The sequence below is a fragment of the Lithobates pipiens genome, unplaced genomic scaffold, assembly GCF_037356315.1.
Source record: "Lithobates pipiens isolate NorthernLeopardFrog02 unplaced genomic scaffold, aLitPip1_a1.2 Scaffold_19, whole genome shotgun sequence".
Lineage (NCBI taxonomy): Eukaryota > Metazoa > Chordata > Amphibia > Anura > Ranidae > Lithobates > Lithobates pipiens.
In genome coordinates this window covers 536,421,153-536,440,423 of record NW_027507764.1, presented here as the reverse complement: position 1 = coordinate 536,440,423, position 19,271 = coordinate 536,421,153, and the positions used below count along the sequence as shown (strand labels likewise).

The 19,271-nt window shown below is 45.2% G+C and overlaps 1 protein-coding gene across 1 annotated transcript in view; it reads right to left on the bottom strand.

Annotated features, from left to right (window-relative positions):
- The window catches only part of PKHD1L1 (PKHD1 like 1), a 309,471-nt gene that overhangs the window by 274,928 nt on the left and 15,272 nt on the right, over positions 1-19,271 (bottom strand). The window contains exons 4-6 of the mRNA XM_077493225.1: positions 17,728-17,872; positions 9,749-9,875; positions 4,833-4,890 (exon numbers count right to left, since the gene is read on the bottom strand). Coding sequence (XP_077349351.1) covers positions 4,833-4,890; positions 9,749-9,875; positions 17,728-17,872 — 330 coding nt within the window. The remainder of the gene's footprint in view (positions 1-4,832; positions 4,891-9,748; positions 9,876-17,727; positions 17,873-19,271) is intronic.

Genomic DNA, 19,271 nt, shown 5'->3' with positions numbered 1-19,271 from the left:
GACGTGCACCACTGCTGACCGCTCACCTATACTGCAGCAGTCCTTCAGCGGTATAGGGACTAAGAGTTTTGTCACAGGGTCATTTAAAAAATGACATGCAGAGGAAGAGGCAGGCCCTTCCGCAGGGGTGGTAGGGGTAGGGCAGGAGCAACAGGCTTGAGCCAAAGTGGGAAGTTGCAGAAGGTGCGTTCAATTACTTTAAAGGATGCACCAGACTTGGTTGAGTGGCTCGCTCAGCCTTACTCTTCTGCACCCTCCTCATCCTCTCGATCTGCACCCTCTTCTTCACTCTCTGCTATGTGCACCCCCAAAGACACTACCACCAACAACACGACCACCACCACCACCACCACATACCTTCCGCTTGAGTCACTGGAATTATTTTCCGATCCATATCAAGAGGACATTTCTGATGCGCAGCCACTCTTGGTATTGGATCAGGAAGAGGAGGTAGCAACAAGCGCTACTCAGCAGTCTGACGCCAGTACCCAGATCAGCCCAAGGAGGAGGTTGGTCCCCGGTGTTGCTGCCTACTCTACTTATAGCGGTGGGGAAGGTGACGTTGATGATGACGTGTCTAGTGATGTCACGTGGGTGCCCACAAGAGAGGAAGAGGAGGGGAGTTCAGAGGGAGATATGGACCAGCAGATAGGGAGGAGAAGCAGCAATGACTTACATTGCACAGCAGGGACAAAGCAGACTGCAAATGTATCAGGAGCGAGTCATCGACCATGTACGGTCACATCTGGCGCTCCCAGGACACCGGCACATGGCTCCGCAGTGTGGGCTTTTTTTAACGTGTCCGCTGCTGACAATAGCGTTGCCATCTGCAATCTTTGCAGTCAACGCGTTAGTCGCGGTAAGCCCAATACTCACCTAGGGACGACCGCCTTAAGAAGGCACATGAGCAGCCATCACCGAGCCCAGTGGGAGCAACGGAACACACAAAGCCACACTGCAGGCTCTCACCGTCCAGCCTCGTCTTCTACTTCTCCTTCTCCTCTCTCCTCACAATTGTCCTCCACTCCACCTTCCATCACGCCAAGCTCACATTTTTCTGCAAAAAGGCAGGCTTCCGTGGGCCTAATGTTTGAGCGTAAAAAAATGATGACGCCGGATAACCCTCTTGCCCAACGGTTGGCGGCTGGCTTGTCAGAACTCATAGCCCGCCAACTACTGCCATATAAACTGGTGGACTCGGAGGCCTTTCGCAAATTTGTGGCCATTGGAACACCACAATGGAAGGTCCCAGGAAGGAAGTATTTCTCAGAGAAGGGCATCCCAGAGCTATATGGCCATGTTCAGCGGCAAGTGAATGTATCTCTGGCACACAGTGTCGGTGCCAAGATACATCTGACCACAGACACGTGGTCTAGCAAACACGGGCAGGGAAGGTATATCAGTTTTACTGCCCACTGGGTGAACCTTCTGACGGCCGTCAAGCATGTAACCCGTGGCACCCGTGTAGATTTGGTTTTACCGCCACGGATTGCATGCAGGCCTGACTCTTCTTCTCCTCCTCCTACTCCATCCTCCTCCCTCTCCTCCTCAGCTGCCTCCTCCTTTTCCGCTGCTAGCGTCTCTTCCACTGCACCGCCCAAGCTCCCCAGAACCTATTCCACATGCCAGGTGAGACGTTGCCATGCCGTGCTGCGTCTGTTGTGCCTGGAAGCAAAGAGCCACACTGGCCCGGCACTCCTTTCAGCTTTGCGTTCACAGGCAGATGAGTGGCTAACACCGCTCAATTTGACAGTTGGTAAAGTGGTGTGTGACAACGGTGCCAATCTGCTTAGCGCATTGAAACAGGGCAAAATCACGCACGTGCCGTGCATGGCACACGTCTTAAACTTGGTCGTGCAGCGATTCCTTGTCAAATACCCTGGGGTCCAGGACATCTTGCGGCAGGCAAGGAAAATCTCGGCCCATTTCAGAAGATCTTACACGGCCATGGCTCGCCTTGCTGACATTCAGCGGCGACACCATCTGCCGGTCAGACGTCTTATTTGCGATTGCCCGACGCGATGGAACTCAACCTTCTATATGCTTGATAGGCTGCTCCAGCAGAAACGTGCAGTTAACGTCTACCTGTATGAACTCTGCGAAAGAAACGGTTCTGGGGAGCTGGGTTTTTTTTCACCGCGCCAGTGGCTGCTCATGCGCGACACATGCAGACTTCTGCGGCCATTTGAGGAGATCACCAAACTGGTCAGTCGCAGCCATGGCGCCATCAGTGACATGGTACCTTATGCCTTCTTTCTGGAGCGTGCATTGCGTCGTGTCATTGATCAGGCTGTGGAGGAGCAGGAGCGGGAAGATGAGGAAGTCGCAATGCTGGATGAATTCCCAGGGGGGGCTACTCTATCTGAGACAAGTCAACAACAGGAGTCTGATGAGGAGTCAGAGGAGGATGGTGCCGGGGCGGATGAGCAGGAGCAAGAAGAGCATGCTTTAAACCTTTCTGGGATCCCTGTTGTGCGAGGATGGGGAGAGGAGAATGAAGAGGACGACATTATCCTGGATGATGAGCAGGAGCCAGGCCACCACACCGCTTCCACTTTAGTGCAAATGGGGGCCTTCATGCTCCAGTGTTTTAATAGGGACCCCCGTATAAAAAGCATGAGGGTCAAGGACCAGTACTGGGTGGCAACGTACTTAGACCCCCGGTACAAACACAAAATGGCGGAAATGTTACCGCCGTCGCAGAGGGCTGTCAGAATGCAGCACTTCCAGGCCTTGCTTCGAGAAATGCTGCATTCTGCTTTTGCGTGCGCTGGCAGAGGAGCAATTCCCACTCCCAGAGAAGGATTTGCGGGTACCAATCCAACAGCGCCTGCAAGAAGAGGCCGGTTTGAAGATGTGTTGGTGACTTCGGATATGAGGTCATTCTTTCAGCCGACCCATCGACAGGTGTCATCCGGATCCAGCATCAGGGAACGCCTAGATCGTCAGGTGTCCGACTACATTGGGTTAACGGCCGATGTGGACGCTCTGAGGAGTGATGAACCCCTAGACTACTGGGTGGGCAGGCTTGACCTCTGGCCAGAGCTTGCCCAATTTGCAATCGAACTGTTGGCTTGCCCCTCATCCAGTGTCCTGTCCGAAAGGACGTTCAGCGCAGCAGGGGGGATTGTGACCGATAAGCGTACTCGCCTAGCTCACGACAGTGTTAACTACCTCACATTTCTAAAAATGAATGAGGCATGGATCTCGGAGGAATTCAACACATGTGATCAGTAGACCATGTATATGTCTATAAACAATTTTTGGAATCAAGCACACAGACCTTCTTAATTCATTTGGCTCACTTCCCTGACCCAAAAAAGCACACCGTACTATATGCCCCTACCCTCCTCTTTGAAGAGGTTGAGCGGTGTCATATTTCTACTGGGGCTGCTTATTATGAGGGGTTCCCACCATCCCTGTGCTGTGCTGACTTCCTCCTGGGTGTTCTTATTATGAGGGGCTCCCACCATCCCTGTGCTGTGCTGACTTCCTCCTGGGGGTTCTTATTATGAGGGGATCACACCATCCCTGTGCTGTGCTGACTTCCTCCTGGGGCTGCTTACGGTGCTGCTGTCAGCGCTGTATGTCACGGAGCTGCTGTCAGCGCTGTATGTCACGGAGCTGCTGTCAGCGCTGTATGTCACGGAGCTGCTGTCAGCGCTGTATGTCACGGAGCTGCTGTCAGCGCTGTATGTCACGGAGCTGCTGTCAGCGCTGTATGTCACGGAGCTGCTGTCAGCGCTGTATGTCACGGAGCTGCTGTCAGCGCTGTATGTCACGGAGCTGCTGTCAGCGCTGTATGTCACGGAGCTGCTGTCAGCGCTGTATGTCACGGAGCTGCTGTCAGCGCTGTATGTCACGGTGCTGCTGTCAGCGCTGTATGTCACGGAGCTGCTGTCAGCGCTGTATGTCACGGAGCTGCTGTCAGCGCTGTATGTCACGGAGCTGCTGTCAGCGCTGTATGTCACGGAGCTGCTGTCAGCGCTGTATGTCACGGAGCTGCTGTCAGCGCTGTATGTCACGGTGCTGCTGTCAGCGCTGTATGTCACGGAGCTGCTGTCAGCGCTGTATGTCACGGAGCTGCTGTCAGCGCTGTATGTCACGGAGCTGCTGTCAGCGCTGTATGTCACGGAGCTGCTGTCAGCGCTGTATGTCACGGAGCTGCTGTCAGCGCTGTATGTCACGGTGCTGATGTCAGTGCTCTGTATTACGGTGCTGCTGTCAGTGCTCTGTATCTCCTGCACCCTCTTGTTTGCCTACCCTGGTCCCTGACCTTCCCTCTCCTCCATTGCCTTCATTAGCTCCATAGTCCTGAATTGTCAGAACAATTTCCCAAATAAAAAAAAAATGCTTGTAGTTATCGATCCCAAATTCACCTCATACATGTATTATGCTATTGTCCAGGTGGTGGGACTACGTGCTACCCCCTAATAATTACCCCGTGGCCGCAAATTCGACCTAAAGGTTTGCGAAATTCGCCTCCCATTGAAGTCAATGGAGCCCGCGGCGAACGGTCGTTTTCGCGAACGTTTGTGCCCGTTCGCGTTTCGCGTTCGCGAAACGTCCCGTCGGAAGTTCGTCCATCACTAGTTGGGATATCTAACATACACATGGTTCTTCTAGCATGGTATCTTTTTTAACTAGTGAAGTTGCTTGGAAATGTCCATATTCCATTGCTGACAGATTGCCTTTTGTTGTTGGGTTAGAATGGCACAGGTCTCCATATTAAAATGTGGATCCCTGTTACATATAGCTATCTCCATGAAGACAATAAAAAAGTATTTATCAGCTGAGAAACTAAAATGTAATTATAATATTGTATTACATACCTGGTGGTCCAGTTAAAGGTGATATGCTATCAATACCAGGGGTATAGGACGGATGAGGCTGAAAATGAAAGAAAACCTATCAAGAGTTCCTCTTGGAAATACAAAACAAATAATATGTTGTATTATTATATCAAGATCATCACAATTTGAACACTGAGCTCACATGGTAAAAAATCATCAAGAACACAAAACTGTAATTTACAACCCCTGCTGGAAACTATTCACTACACTACAGCTTTACAGACTGTGATCATAGAAGAGGTGAAGTTTATAATCAATTAAATTGTGCCCAGGCAGTGGCATATCCTCCATGGGTGCAATGTGTGCCAGGCAACCCCGAGGGGGGTTGGGACCCACTATGTTGTGACACACACTGCTAAGAACAATTAGAATTCAAAATAACTTCCATGCAACCATGTGCCTGTCACTGCCCACTGCTGGTCTTGTCACAGGATTCCTGTTTGAGTGACCCACTGTGCTGCTGCCAGTGCACTGCGGATATCATTCTGGGGGCACACGTGGCATCATGCTGGAGGCAGAGCTACTAACATCATGCTAACCACCAGCTCTGAGTGAAACAGAAGCACTGCACAGTTTCTCTGTGTGGTCTGAAGGCTCATCAGCTCTTAGCAGACTGAGCTGCTTAAATTAGGTAATTATTGCTGCCACCCAGCCTGCAGTGTACGTTCATCACCTACTAACCATCCAAATTCTTGCCAGGAAAAAGGTGAGAGAATGACTGAAGTAAAGGTTTAGAAATGTTTAACATGCACATGTGTGTTGTCCAGGTAAAGGGTGAAGGCACTGTTAACACCTTTGCAAACGTGACAGTGCATGCAAGTTTTATCCTCCACAACGTGCATTGCATCAGGGCAGACCATTCATTTGGATGGGCAGCCCAACACACTCAATTTGTACCAAAGAAATACTCGGGTGCTTTGGCATAGTTGCCCCCTTATTTTCTGCTCTGTGCTGTACATTTCCTATTCCACACTGCCTTGTTCTGTACACTGTGCTGTACATTTCCTATTCTACACTGACTTGTTCTGTACACTGTGCTGTACATTTCCTATTCCACACTGACTTGTTCTGTACACTGTGCTGTACATTTCCTATTCCACACTGACTTGTTCTGTACACTGTGTTGTACATCCCCTATTCTGCACCAACAAGTTCTGTACACTGTACAATAAGTCATCTCAGCCTCTATTTAACCATATTTCTTTAACCACTTAAGCCCCGGACCAATTGTCAGCCTAAGGACCAGAGGTCTTTTTACAATTTCGCACTGCACTGCTTTAACTGGTAATTGCGCAGTCATGCAATGTTGTACCCAAACAAAATTTGCGTCCTTTTCTTCCATCAAATAGAGCTTTCTTTTGATGGTATTTGATTGCCTCTGCTATTTTTATTTTTTACGTTATAAAAGGAAAAAGACTGAAAATTTTGAAAAAAAAAAGATATTTTCTACTTTTTGTTATAAGAGAAATCGAATAAACTAAATTTTAGTCATACATTTAGGCCAAAATGTATTCAGCCACATGTCTTTAGTAAAAAAAATGTCAATAAGTGTATATTTATTGGTTTGTGCAAAAGTTATAGCGTCTACAAACTAGAGTACATTTTCTGGAATTTACACAGCTTTTAATTTATGACTGCCTATCTCATTTCTTGAGGTGCTAAAATGGCAGCACAGTACAAACCCCACCCCCCCCCAAATGTCAGTGTTCTATCTCAGTGCTGGTGTCAGTGAGGGAGATAGCAGCGGAGAAGCCAATCAGCAGGCAGTGCCAGCACCATGGCTGAGGATCAACACTGGACTGGCACCTCCGGACCACCACAGTGGAGCCCTGCATGGGTGGGGGTAAGGACCGGGCAGAGGGAGGAGCTCAAGCACAGGTTGGTACACTGGCACACTGGCACAGGACTGTGCTGCCCTGACTGTGGCACTGATCATCTCCTGCACCCCCTTCATAGCCTGGCCTCACCTTACCTCTCCTCCATGGCCTTCATGCGGGCCGGGCAGAGGGAGGGGCTCAAGCACAGGTTGGCACACTGGCACAGGACTGCGCTGCCCTGGCTGCCCTGACTGTGGCACTGATCATCTCCTGCACCCCCTTCATAGCCTGGCCTGACCTTTCCTCTCCTCCATGGCCTTCATGCGCTCCTGAATTGTCAAAATTTCACAGATAAAAAAAGAATGCTTGTCGTTGTCGATCCCAGATTCACTTAATACTTTTGTTATGTCAGTGTCCATGTTGTGGGACTATGTGTGCACAGCTAGTAAGTATTTTGTGGCTGGAAATATGACCTGGAGGTTTTTAAGGTTCGCCTGCCATTAAAGTGAATGGGGTCCGCCGCAAACTTTGCGGTTCGCGTTTGCGAAACATCCCGTCGGAAGTTCGTCCATCACTAATTACAATGGTTCTCTGTGTTAAATGTTTTCTGTATCCTGCAAAACAACTAGTTGATCCTGCTGCTCTCTGTCTCCACCTTCTGTTCATGTCCCCAATTCAGTTAGGGATTTTGCAGCTGTTGAGGCAACTCTGTACATGCTCAGTTTTCTGTGAGTTTCTATCCTGAGCATTTCCTCCCCATCACCTTTGAGCGGCCTATATGACTATAGAGTCACACATGTGGGAGTATACACAGTGGTAAATGACAGCCCACTCCCTCCCTCCTCCTCCATGCCCACTAACCAGCTAAACAAAATAGGGTTGGGATATTACATCTTGATCCACCTCTTAGTCTAGGACACATGCTGGAGGGTTGTGACGCAGCCTGTGACTGGCAGAAATCTGCCCGAACCATGTTATTTCCACAAAATAATAAAGATTTAATTTCAAATATATATTTGTATGCCATTTTTTTTATTATTTATTGATTTTTACTCTGTATTTTTTTTTTTTTGAAATGTGACCATCAGCTGAGGACTGGAAGCTCCTCATACTTAGGTTTCCTTGCAGACAGACTGTGACATGTGACGGCTGTATTAGGAAAAAGGTACTTAGATGTTTGTTTTGCTTTTTATTAAAAAAAATTATAGTGCCATCATCCACAGAAATAGAAGGGACAATGTAACTTAAACAGTGTGTGTTTAGTATCACTTTAATTGTGCAGCATTCCAACCTCGGGCTTGCCGCTGGCATTCTAAAAACTATTGATGTCATAGGTTGACAAGGAGAACATCGGGTGCTTGAGAAAATCCTTGTGTGCCCTTCTCCATTGGCACTTTAGCTGAATGAGGGAGAGAAACTGAGGGTGAAAAGAAATTCTGAAATACTAGTTAGCACCAGTGTGAAAAAGTGTATTTGCTATGTAAAAATTACATAAACCTGTTAGTTTATTTTTTTATTTTGCTATGGGTTGCCTCAAGATTGTGTATAATTTTAAAAGGATGCCTGGACTGAGAAAAGGTTGAGAAACACTTATCTAAAACACATTGTATTGCATGCAGGGAATTTCCAATATATGGGCAAAATTTAAAAACTCAGCAGGTTATCCCTTTTACTCTACATTTCTCTGTTGAACTAGTTGGGAAGATAAATTTAAATATAGGTGGACATATATTGTATGCCCTTAGTTCTTGATAGGATGTGTGCCTGGCTGTACCTTCTCTTAGTTAAAATTTAAGGGCAGTTCACCATAAAATATGGAAATTACTATAATTTTCCTTTGTAGAGGACAATGGAACCAGAGCAATTAGAGAGGCTATATATCCTGGCACATGTACAGTATAGACCAGTGATGGCGAACCTTGGCACCCCAGATGTTTTGGAACTACATTTCCCATGATGCTCATGCACTCTGTAGTGTAGTTGAGCATCATGGGAAATGTAGTTCCAAAACATCTGGGGTGCCAAGGTTCGCCATCACTGGTATAGACTGTTGATCTTACATTCTGGAATAGCATTACATTCATTTTTCTAATAGGGATGTAGCAAAAAGTGTGACCCATTGTAACAGCATAAGAACAGGCTATAAAAGAAGGGTTAGGATGTTACCATGACTTAGGAACCATAATGAAGTGTCATCTGATTTGTAATTAATGCTAAGGAGTGCACCTCCACCATGCAGCCAAAGGAAGACATACTAACAAAATTAAAGGATAATTTCAGCTTTGAGAACATGCTACTTGTTTCACCTGTTTTTACGGTGGAACGTGTAACATGTTGCCACTCCTGCAGTGGCTTGGCAATCCGAGCCCTGTGTGTGACAGCAGTACATGGAGAAGTTCCCTGCACCAGCTGTCACATTTTTAAAACAGAGAGGCTGTGCGAGGCTCCGCCACATGGCTGCATCATTCATTCACAGAGTTAATTCGGTGAAAGAATGCACTACAGGTACCGACATCCTTTGCAGCTGATGGCTTGTAGTTTACAATAAACTACCATACCGCTGTTGAGCACTGTGGGAGTTCGTTGACTCTTTCTCTCGGTGTTGAAATTACCTGCCTGTATGATGTATGATGTACGGGCAGACAGCTCACACTGGTGCCCACATGCATGGCACCAGTGATATGTTGATCGCTGGTGCAATGCTTTCCAGGCTACTAAAAAGAAAAATAGTAAATGCATATTTTTTTCCATTTATTTTTATTTTTGTAAAGGTGGACTTATCCTTTAAACTCCCTTCTGTTCCCATTCCCCTTTCTTGCAATAAATCCCAATGTCAAGGTCCATAACTGCAAAATCCCATAGTAATATATTTATGAATACAGTTTTGCTTCCACTTATTATCAGTATGAAAATTACCCCAATGAATAAAAGACTAAATAATAATAATGAAAAGTAGTCCTCTGCCTTCTATACACCCAATGTTCTCATGACCACTTCACAATGACAGCAGAGGGAAGGGCACTGTGTTTAAAACCAGTTGTAGCAAGCAAAACATAGGTAACATTGTTGTCCACATACCTGGAACCTACATCCCGATGAGTACTGCCACCACCAATACTGGTAGTCACCATTGCAAATGTTGCTGATGTCAACAGGTACTCCATCTACACTCACTCTCACCAGGTAGTAATTTGCTGGCATAGGCCTATATGGGAGAAAGTAACACAATTCAATATTTATGAACAAAAGGGAATTCGGAAGTTCCACAGTTTTACAGTCCCCTCCCCATCCACCTAAACACATCCCCATCCACCTAAACACGGCAATGTAGCCATATAAGGCTGCACAGATGCCGCTGCAAATAATAAATGACTACTGAATAAGGCCCGCGGTTGCACGGTAGTGGGTTCTCTTTTAAATCTGGTCCACTCCATGTAGATACAGATTAAAAAAATAAGATGATCAGTGAAAGATGTGATTGTTTTTTATTCAGTGAGGCCGTGCTCTCACTGGTGCATTGTGGTTTAGACACAGCACAGTTGTATATGTGGTTTACATAAAATTCCCACTGACTTCTATTAGACGGTGCATTAACTGTAAGTGCATCAACGATGTAACATGCAGATCTTTAATGCGCTTTCATGAAAACACAAAATCTAATAGAATGGGTCAATGGGAGAAAACCTAAAACCAAATGTAGAACATGGATAATTTGCGCCGCATCCAAACTGCAGCACATCGATGTGAACACGGCTGCTTTCTAAGAAGATGGGCATAAAGGACAGCTATTTAGGTGATTTTCAAGGAAGGTGAGAGCTCAAGGTGGGCATCACCTGTGTAGTATTTTTTATTTTTAATCTTTTATTTATTTCATAAGACAAGAAAAACACAAAAACAAAAGAACACATCTTTTCCATTTGAAAATATATAAAGTAATAATGTCAACAATTCAAATATATATATCAGACTTATGTCACTCCTCTAAGTCATATAATTTCAGTCCTATATATAACATAATGGGCCTCACCACCATTTCCAGAGTCCAGATTTCCAACTCTTTTGCTCTATTTCTCCATACCTAGGTGTCTATTCCAACAAATTATACCCTGTTGCCACATATGTCCCAGTACTTCTTGCCTCAACTTTTTCCCCCATTTAATACCCGAAAAATAAAAAAGAAGAAGGGAAAAAAAAGGGAACGGTGGTGGCGAGCGCGCTCCCGTCATAATACTACTAAATCTCAAGAAATCCCTTCAATGGTTTATCTAAATGGTCCCCTTTAGGTTACCTTTGCTTAGTCTACCATTTTGCTTTCAAACAGGGTCTGTCCCTCATTGGAAAAATATATATATTCCAAGGTGTCCAAGTCTTAATATATTGTTACTTTTGATGGCGTTTTGTGAGGATTAATTCCTCCATTTTCTTAATTTCCTCTACTTTTTTGAACCACATACCAATAGATGGTACTTGTGTAGATTTCCAACATACAGGAATACATGCCTTAGCAGCATTAAAAAGATGTCAGAGGACTGATTTTTTTATACCTTCTGCTTGGTATATTAGATACATGAAGCAAAAAAAGAGCTGGGTCATTTGGAATTAAGCATTCCGTAAAGTTTTGAGCTATTTGTCAGATCGTCTTCCAGAAATATTCTAATTTTGGGCATGACCAGAATACGTGTAGGATTGTTCCCCTATCCTCTTGACATCTCCAGCACTGATCCGATAGCGAGGGATATATCCTTTGAAGTTTTACAGGGGTTTGACACCATCTGGTAACCACTTTAAAATTTGTCTCTTGTATCCTGGTATTTATAGTAGATCCGTGTATAAGACTGATAATATTTTGCCGTTGGCGTGCTGTGAACTTACAACCAATATCCATCTCCCATGCCCTAAGGCATGGCAGCTGATAATTCTCCGATGGCGTGATCAATAGCTTATATACAGCCGATAATGCATGTGACATTGCCCCCTCATCTGTATAATAGGTCTCATACCCAGGGCCGGTGCTACCACTAGGCGGATTAGGCAGCCGCCTAGGGTGCACTTCCGCCTAGGGCGCCTGGCCACTGGTGACCCTCTTCCCTCTGTTTGCAGTCAGCTACTATGTCCATCTTAACACAGCAGGCAGCTGCTCCCGAGGCCCCGTACAGTCTCAGTGGCGACGGGTGGAGAACTCTGGTGCTGCCTGTGACCCATCTAAAGGGATGCCGGGGATGCTCTTCGCCGGTGTTCTCACTTCATCCACAATACATCAGAGTGGAGAACAGATATCCACTAACCCTGGTCACTGGAGGAGGAGGGGGGGGGGCTGGGGGGGGCGGGTGACTGAGCACACTCCATCTCTCCTTCCCGGGTTCATACTCAGTCTGGTGCCGACTGGAGCTCTGTGGGAATCCACTGATGAGAGCCGCATGTGTGATCTCCTGAGAGCTGGAGAGACACAGATTCCTCCCGCTAGTTGTCATCCGCAGCTGCCTGACTACCCATCACCATGGGGTAAGTGTGTGCCAGGACACCCCCCCCCCACCTGTATATGGTTCAGTCCTCCCACTATCACCTCTATGCAACTTTCTCTACATTTGGTCACCGATGTGTAATAATGGGGTTCCTCCTGTGTAGTGATGGAGGGGTCTACCCTGTGTATTAATGTGGGGTTATCTGTAATAATGGGGGCAACTCTGTGCAGTAATTAAGGGGTCACCCCTGTGTAATAATGGGGGTCAACTATTGCGTAGTGATGAGGGTTACCCCTGTATGTTAATGTGGGCTCACCCCATGTGTACTGATATGTAATAATGGGGTCATCCCATGTGTAGTGATGGGGGGGGGATCACATTCCCTTTTCACTTTATTGAGGACTTGCTCCCTCCGAGGTGTATCAGAGTGTGTGTGTTCCCACGTATCGTGTTTTAGTGCCAGTTCACACTTGTGCGATGCCAGACATCGCATGTAATTTGCAGCGCACTGCTGTTCACATTACATGCGATGTCTGTGCGGTGCGATGTCAGCCGTACAGATAGTATGGCTGATATCGCACCGCATTCAGTCCAAACACGCACAGGATGCTTTTTTCTGTTCGGACCAGAATCGGATCGTATGTGTGTTCACATATATGCGATCCGATTCATGTCCAAACTGTCAGTTCGCAGTGCGATATGTGAGCTGAAATGGGGGTGTCGTTAACATATAATGACACTCCCCAGCAGTTCGCATATGGCAGTGTGAACTGCCGTGCGTGTCGTTCGCAGGGTTCTCGCATCGCACTAGTGTGAACCAGCACTTAAGGAAGCCTATTAATATCAATGGGCAGCCGTGTTTGCGTAAAACGTGCAATAAAGATGCAAATGTGATTTTTGAAATCGCTTCACACCAATCTGCATTATATTGCAGTGTGGTCTGTTTTGGTGGGTATGAATACAAGTGTGTTTGCTGCATGTGTGGGGATGCCATTAAAAAAAAAAAAAATCAAAGGATCCCATAAATTTCTGTATTTTCATGTGGTGTGGGAAAAGTGCAGAAATCATACAATCTGGTATCGTACGCAGAAATTTTTCAAGCATGTCCGATCGTATATATCAGATGAACTATCATGATTGGCTCTGGAATGCTGTGTACAATCAGATTATCGTACGATCGATTCAAAAGCAATATTTTTTGTTCTGATCATGTGTATGGGGCCTAAATAAACAAAAATATTGACTACCTGCTGCTGCCTCTGCAGCTGAAGAGGGTAGCAGTTGAGTGCTCAACCATGGGGATTTATAGTTATGTAGCAGGAACAGGGCCGGTGCTACCACTAGGCAAACTAAACAGCCCCCTAGGGCGCACTGTTGCCTAGGGGCACCTGGCCACTGGTGTTCCTACTCTTTTCTCTCTGCAGCAAGCAACTTAGCCTCAGCATCACCAGGCCGCCACTGCTCCGTTTGCACAAAGTGTCAGAGGCGCAGCGTTGGCAGAGGACTGTGTCTGTGTCCCAACTCCTGAATGAATGCAAGCAAGCAAACATTCATTGGTAGGCTGCATTGATGGGTGCTTCATTAAAAAGGTGGGGTATACATGGGCAGGGCAAAGGGGGTGGAGTCAGGGGTGGAGCCAAGGGGGCGGCAAAATGAGGTTTCGCCTAGGGTGTCAAAAATCCTTGCACCAGCCCTGCTCATACCTAGTCAGATTTTGACAAAGATCTTAAGAAATGGGTCAACTTTAAGGCTCTCCGATGATCCAATCCATAGATACCCGTTTTATCCATAAGTTCCATTATGGACAGCCATTTATTATTAGACAGAAAATGAGATGCCTGAAAGTGACCATTTTTCCTTATTGAATGAAAAACTGGTTCTTGGATTCCTGGAAGGAATGCTGGGTTCCCCATGATCGGGTACAATAAGGAATTTGCTGATGTGAGAGAGTATTTTGTAAAAAGTGACCTACATATCCGCACGGTCAGCCCTACCATCGGATGATTTTTTATATCATTTGGCATTAACAAGTGGCACCATGGTGCCCTGGTGAGTAAGATACTACTCTGGAATTGTTCCAATCTTGGCCATAGTTTAGTTTTTTGATGACGATTCCAATCAATTAGCCTCGTTAAATGCATCGCTTGTTGGTATCTCCGTATATCGGGTACTGCCAGGCCACCATGAGTTTTAGGGTATGAGAGTTGTTGTCTGTTCAATCTCGATCGTTTATGAGCCCAGATAAATTCAGAGAGCATTGTTGCCACCTGATCAATGTATTTAGAAGGGATGTGAATCGGTAATGCCTGAAGGAGATATAAGAATTTGGGAAGAATACACATCTTAATGATGTTACACCTCCCAATCCACGAATGTAATCCCAAATGCCATTTATTAAGTAGTACCCTTGTATCTTTTAACAGAGGTGGAAAATTTAATTTGAATAATTTAGACATTTTGGGAGGTATATTTGTCCCCAAATATCTCAATGCAGTTGTAGTCCACTTAAATTGGAAACTACTCTGAAATTTTACAAGCTCAGGATTTCCTATCCCCACTCCCATGACCTCTGATTTATTGAAATTAATCTTTAAGTTTAAGGTACCATATTTATTGAATTTGCAGAGGAGCATCAGTAAGTAAATTATAGGATTTGTAAGTGAGAACAGCATGTCATCCGCATATGCTGATACCTTTTGTTGGGTGTCCCCCATCGTCACTCCCCCTATGTCCGGATTTAACCGGACTGTGCATAGAAAAAGCTCTAATGATAGAGCAAATAGGAGTGGCGATAGAGGGCAGCCTTGTCTCGTACCATTTTTAATCATAAAGGGTTCCGATAGTACCCCATTCGCTCTGATTCGAGGTGAGGGTTCTGAGTACAATGTACCTATATGGGAGATCATAGCCTCTCCAATCCCCACATCTCAAGACCACCACCATAAATTGCCAATCCACTCTATCATAGGCCTTATCCGCGTTGGTTCCTAGAAATATGTAGGGGGTTTGGTTCCTATTTACCACATACAAGATATTTAACACTTTATTTGTGTTGTCCCTAGCTTCTCGAGCAGGCACAAATCCAACCTGATCCAGGTGGATCAAAGTTGGAATGTGCTCTTGGATTCTGGTAGCTATAATTTTCGTAAAAATTTTGAGATTGATATTAAAGAGGAAGTAAACCCTGATGGGTTTACTTCCTCTTTGATTCCCTGCAAAGGTAAAGCATAATTGACTACTATGCATCGCATAGTAGTCCATTATGTGTCACTTACCTGACACAGGAGCCAGCGAAGTCACCGCTGTCCCCTGTAGTCCGTTGCCTCCATCTTCTTGGTGGGTCTCGCTGCTCCGGCGCTGTTATTCGTCGGAGCCGCAATGACGCCACTCCCGTGCATGCGCACGGGAGCCACCACTCGCGGCATATCACCATTAACTGCGGCACGCTCAGTGTGCCTGCGTGCCGCTGTCTACGGCACATGCACCGTAGACAGCGATGCCTGTCTTTCGGCAAATATCTCCTAAACCATGTAGGTTTAGGAGATATTTCTTGGACCTACAGGTAAGCCTTAATCTAGGTGTTTACATTCCTTGTGACAGCAATAAAAGTGATCAAAAAAAATTTTTTTAAACATAATTTAATAATATAATAATAAAAAAAAAAAAAATAAGAAAAAAAAATGTTTAAACGCCCCCGTCCCCGCGAGCTCACGCAGCCAAGAAAACGCATACGGAAGTCTCGCCCTCATATGTAAACGGTGTTCAAATCACACATGTGAGATATCACCGTGATCGTTAGAGGGAGAGCTATACTTCTAGCACTAGACCTTCTCTGTAACTCTAACCTGGTAACCGTAAAAAAAAATTAAAGCGTCGCCTATGGAGATTTTTAGGTACAGTAATTTGTCGCCATTCCATGAGTGAGTGCATTAATAAAGTGTGACATGTTTGGTATCTATTTTTTATTTTTTTTGCAAAATCATTTTTATTGATTTTTATTAATAGCATAGAAAATTGTCCACACATGGGCCAGCAGTACCCACACAGGGGCAAAATCTCCGATGTGGCTTCAAACCGCAGCAAGACACATCAGGTAACACAACATATTCGGTCTTCCTCTGAAGCAACAATAGGCCTCAACAAGGCAGACCGGAAAAAAAAAAAAAACTAACTTATCTAAACCCCAATGTGGGGAGAGGTTGAAAGCAGGAGGATCTGTGCTCAAAAGCATAAGTGCAGGATATCATAACATAGAAATACATGTAGTACCTGGGTCAGTCTATTACCATATCATAACCTTAATATTGGTCTAAGGGTTAATCACTGCATCAGTCGCGGTAGTGCTATCGTCCAACCAACAGGTCCACACCTTCTCAAATTTACAGTATGTGGGCAACCCCTGCCCTCGTAGGTGGCTCTATAAAGGGCAAACTGGCATTCACTAGACCCTTCCAGAACTTGACAGAGGGGGGAGATGATTGCTTCCAATTCATCGTGATGACCTTACGTGCATAGTATAGTAATAAGGATATGAGTATTTTCCTAGCTCTGTGGATTAACATCTGTTCCACCAGCCCCAGCAGACAATATTTAGGATCATAAGGAATACTAGTCTTAGTGATTTTAGCTATGACCTGGAAAACTTCCTTCCAGTAATGTCCAATTGCTGGGCAAGCCCAGAAAATGTGAAACAAGTCCCCTGGCTGATACGAGCATCTCCAGCATGCCGGGGAATGTGTCGGCGACATCCGGTGCACTCTGTGGGGTGTGTAGTGAGCTCTATGTATAATTTTATACCGAACTAGTTTGTCCCTGGCTGAGACCAGAGGAGAGAACGGGAACCCCCAAATCTCCCTCCAGTCATCGTCATCTAGCTCCGGTATGTCCCCCACCCATTTCCTGCGGAGGGAGGACAGTTCGGGGATGGCAGCAACTAACAGGAACCCATAAATCTGAGAAGTGTTTGGTATCTATTTACTTGGCGTAACATCATCTTTCACAATATACAAAAAAATTGGGCTAACTTTGCGGTTTCGTTTTTATATATATATATATATATATATATATATATATATATATATATATATATAATGTTTGGGGGCTCTAAGTAATTTTCTAGCAAAAAGTACGTGATTTAACTTGTTAATGCCTAATGTCAGAAATAGGCTTAGTCATGAAAGGGTTAAACAATACACACACACTGCGGTATTCTTTATTGCTTCATCCTTTTCTACTGGAGCATACAGTATAAAAATACTTGATTTTTGCTATTGTCAATGCAGATAGTTCTCTTTACAAAAACTCTGATACAAGTATTATGCAGGTGATTTAGAGTTATCGCCAGAGCCAGAAGTGAGAGTAAATCATCAAATTTGCACTAATATTTGTGTAACAACTGTCTAAAATGGGAATTTCCTCACTTTGTGGGAGATTTCCTCTCATTTTCTGCTGTGTCTTCAATAGGATGTGCAGGACACAGGCAGTACAATTCACACTTTGAAGCTAAAAATACAGTGATGGGGTGTTAACCCTTCTCTACTCTACCTAGGTCATCTGAAATACTTGGCTGCATTTTATATGTCTAGGTAAACATACCTGGTGTAACAAGTTATTTGTGTTGCATGACTGGCATCTTTCTCCACATCACAGGGGATTGAAAGGGTGGAGGAAACTAGCTGGACACTGTTCCCCAGGTTGGTATTTCCATCACCATAATCAAATTGGTTAGCATCTGAAAAGCCTGGAGAATGAAGTAAATAAAACAAAAATATATATGAATCTAGATTACTCAGATTTACCAATCACACATGAAGAAGACAGAAAGTCCCATAGCTGATAGCCGCAGGTGGTGGGCGCAGGGACGGCATGTCATGTGCTGGACTGCACATTCGCCGTTTTAAGGAAGGTTTGGTGGCTGCTTTAAGAGAGGGTGTAGGCGGAGCTAGGGGTGGAGCCATGACATTGTCCGTTCTAGCAGTGGGGAACGTAAGCATTCGGAGAGCGGAGGAGGAAGTGATCTCCACCCACCCTCCCTGGTTATATTGGGGTTTTAGGTCAAGGTGAATAGGGTTGGATTCTAGGCAGTTCTTGCGGTCTTTAGAAGAGGTGAAGTGAGGTACAGGTAGAAAACATGTTGTACCCATCCATGGGATGGGGGTGGTTTAATGGTATTTCCAGGTTACAAGGGGTTAACCTGGAAGGGTTAAAAGGGGTAGGTCACTGCAACGGTTTGGGTATAGCCTTCAAGACAGGGGATTCCGCCTGGAGGTCAAGAGGTCAAAAGTTGGAAGTCGTTTGCAGTGACCAGTATGTTTGTTATGCTATTTAGCCATGACCATGCCATGGCTGGGAATGTTTACATTTATTTATGGAATTTTATTAAAGTATATTTTGTTAATAAATTAAGGCCAGACCCGGATGACCATTTACTTCAAAACTAGTCAAATCATTTGTTAATATGGGATGGGGTTTGGAGAGGGCGTGCCGGTCATGGGGGAAGGTATATATATTACACTGGGCTTAAATCCTACAAATGTCATAACAGTTCATTAAAAACAATCTCTTTAATGCAGCTTAAAATATTTTGTATTCTTAAATTCTTGCAGAGATAGATTCCTTGGTTACGTAAATGATAGTCCATGTGTGCATTAAAGTCTCTGTGATTTATCTTAGCAGTATAGGAAGTGGCACAATAGTGATATGACCAGAGTACACATAACAGGTCTGGACAGTACAGGCAATAGTCACTGGAAATGTACTGTATGTAAAAAGGCCCTCTCCAGGAGGACAAAAGACTTCTGCAGTAATACCATTATGACACGGCAGGCCTAAAATGAAAGCCCCATTCCAAGTGCATCTGTGCCTAGACAATGGACATTAAAGTCAAACTTTATTTAATTCTGCCTCCAGTGCTCCGTCCATAAGGCCACACAGAGTCTGCTCCAGCAGGAAGACAAGAGGGATTCTGTCACTAATGCATGTGACTCACCATCCTTGTTGCCTCCTGAAAAGGTGACAGTACAGTGCATGCACCCTTTATTAGCAGCCATTGGCATGGGGAAAAAAGCTGGCCTGAGCCTGTTGTTGTGCCATACTTACACAGGTACTGATTGGCTGCCCTCTGCTGCATGTACAACTGC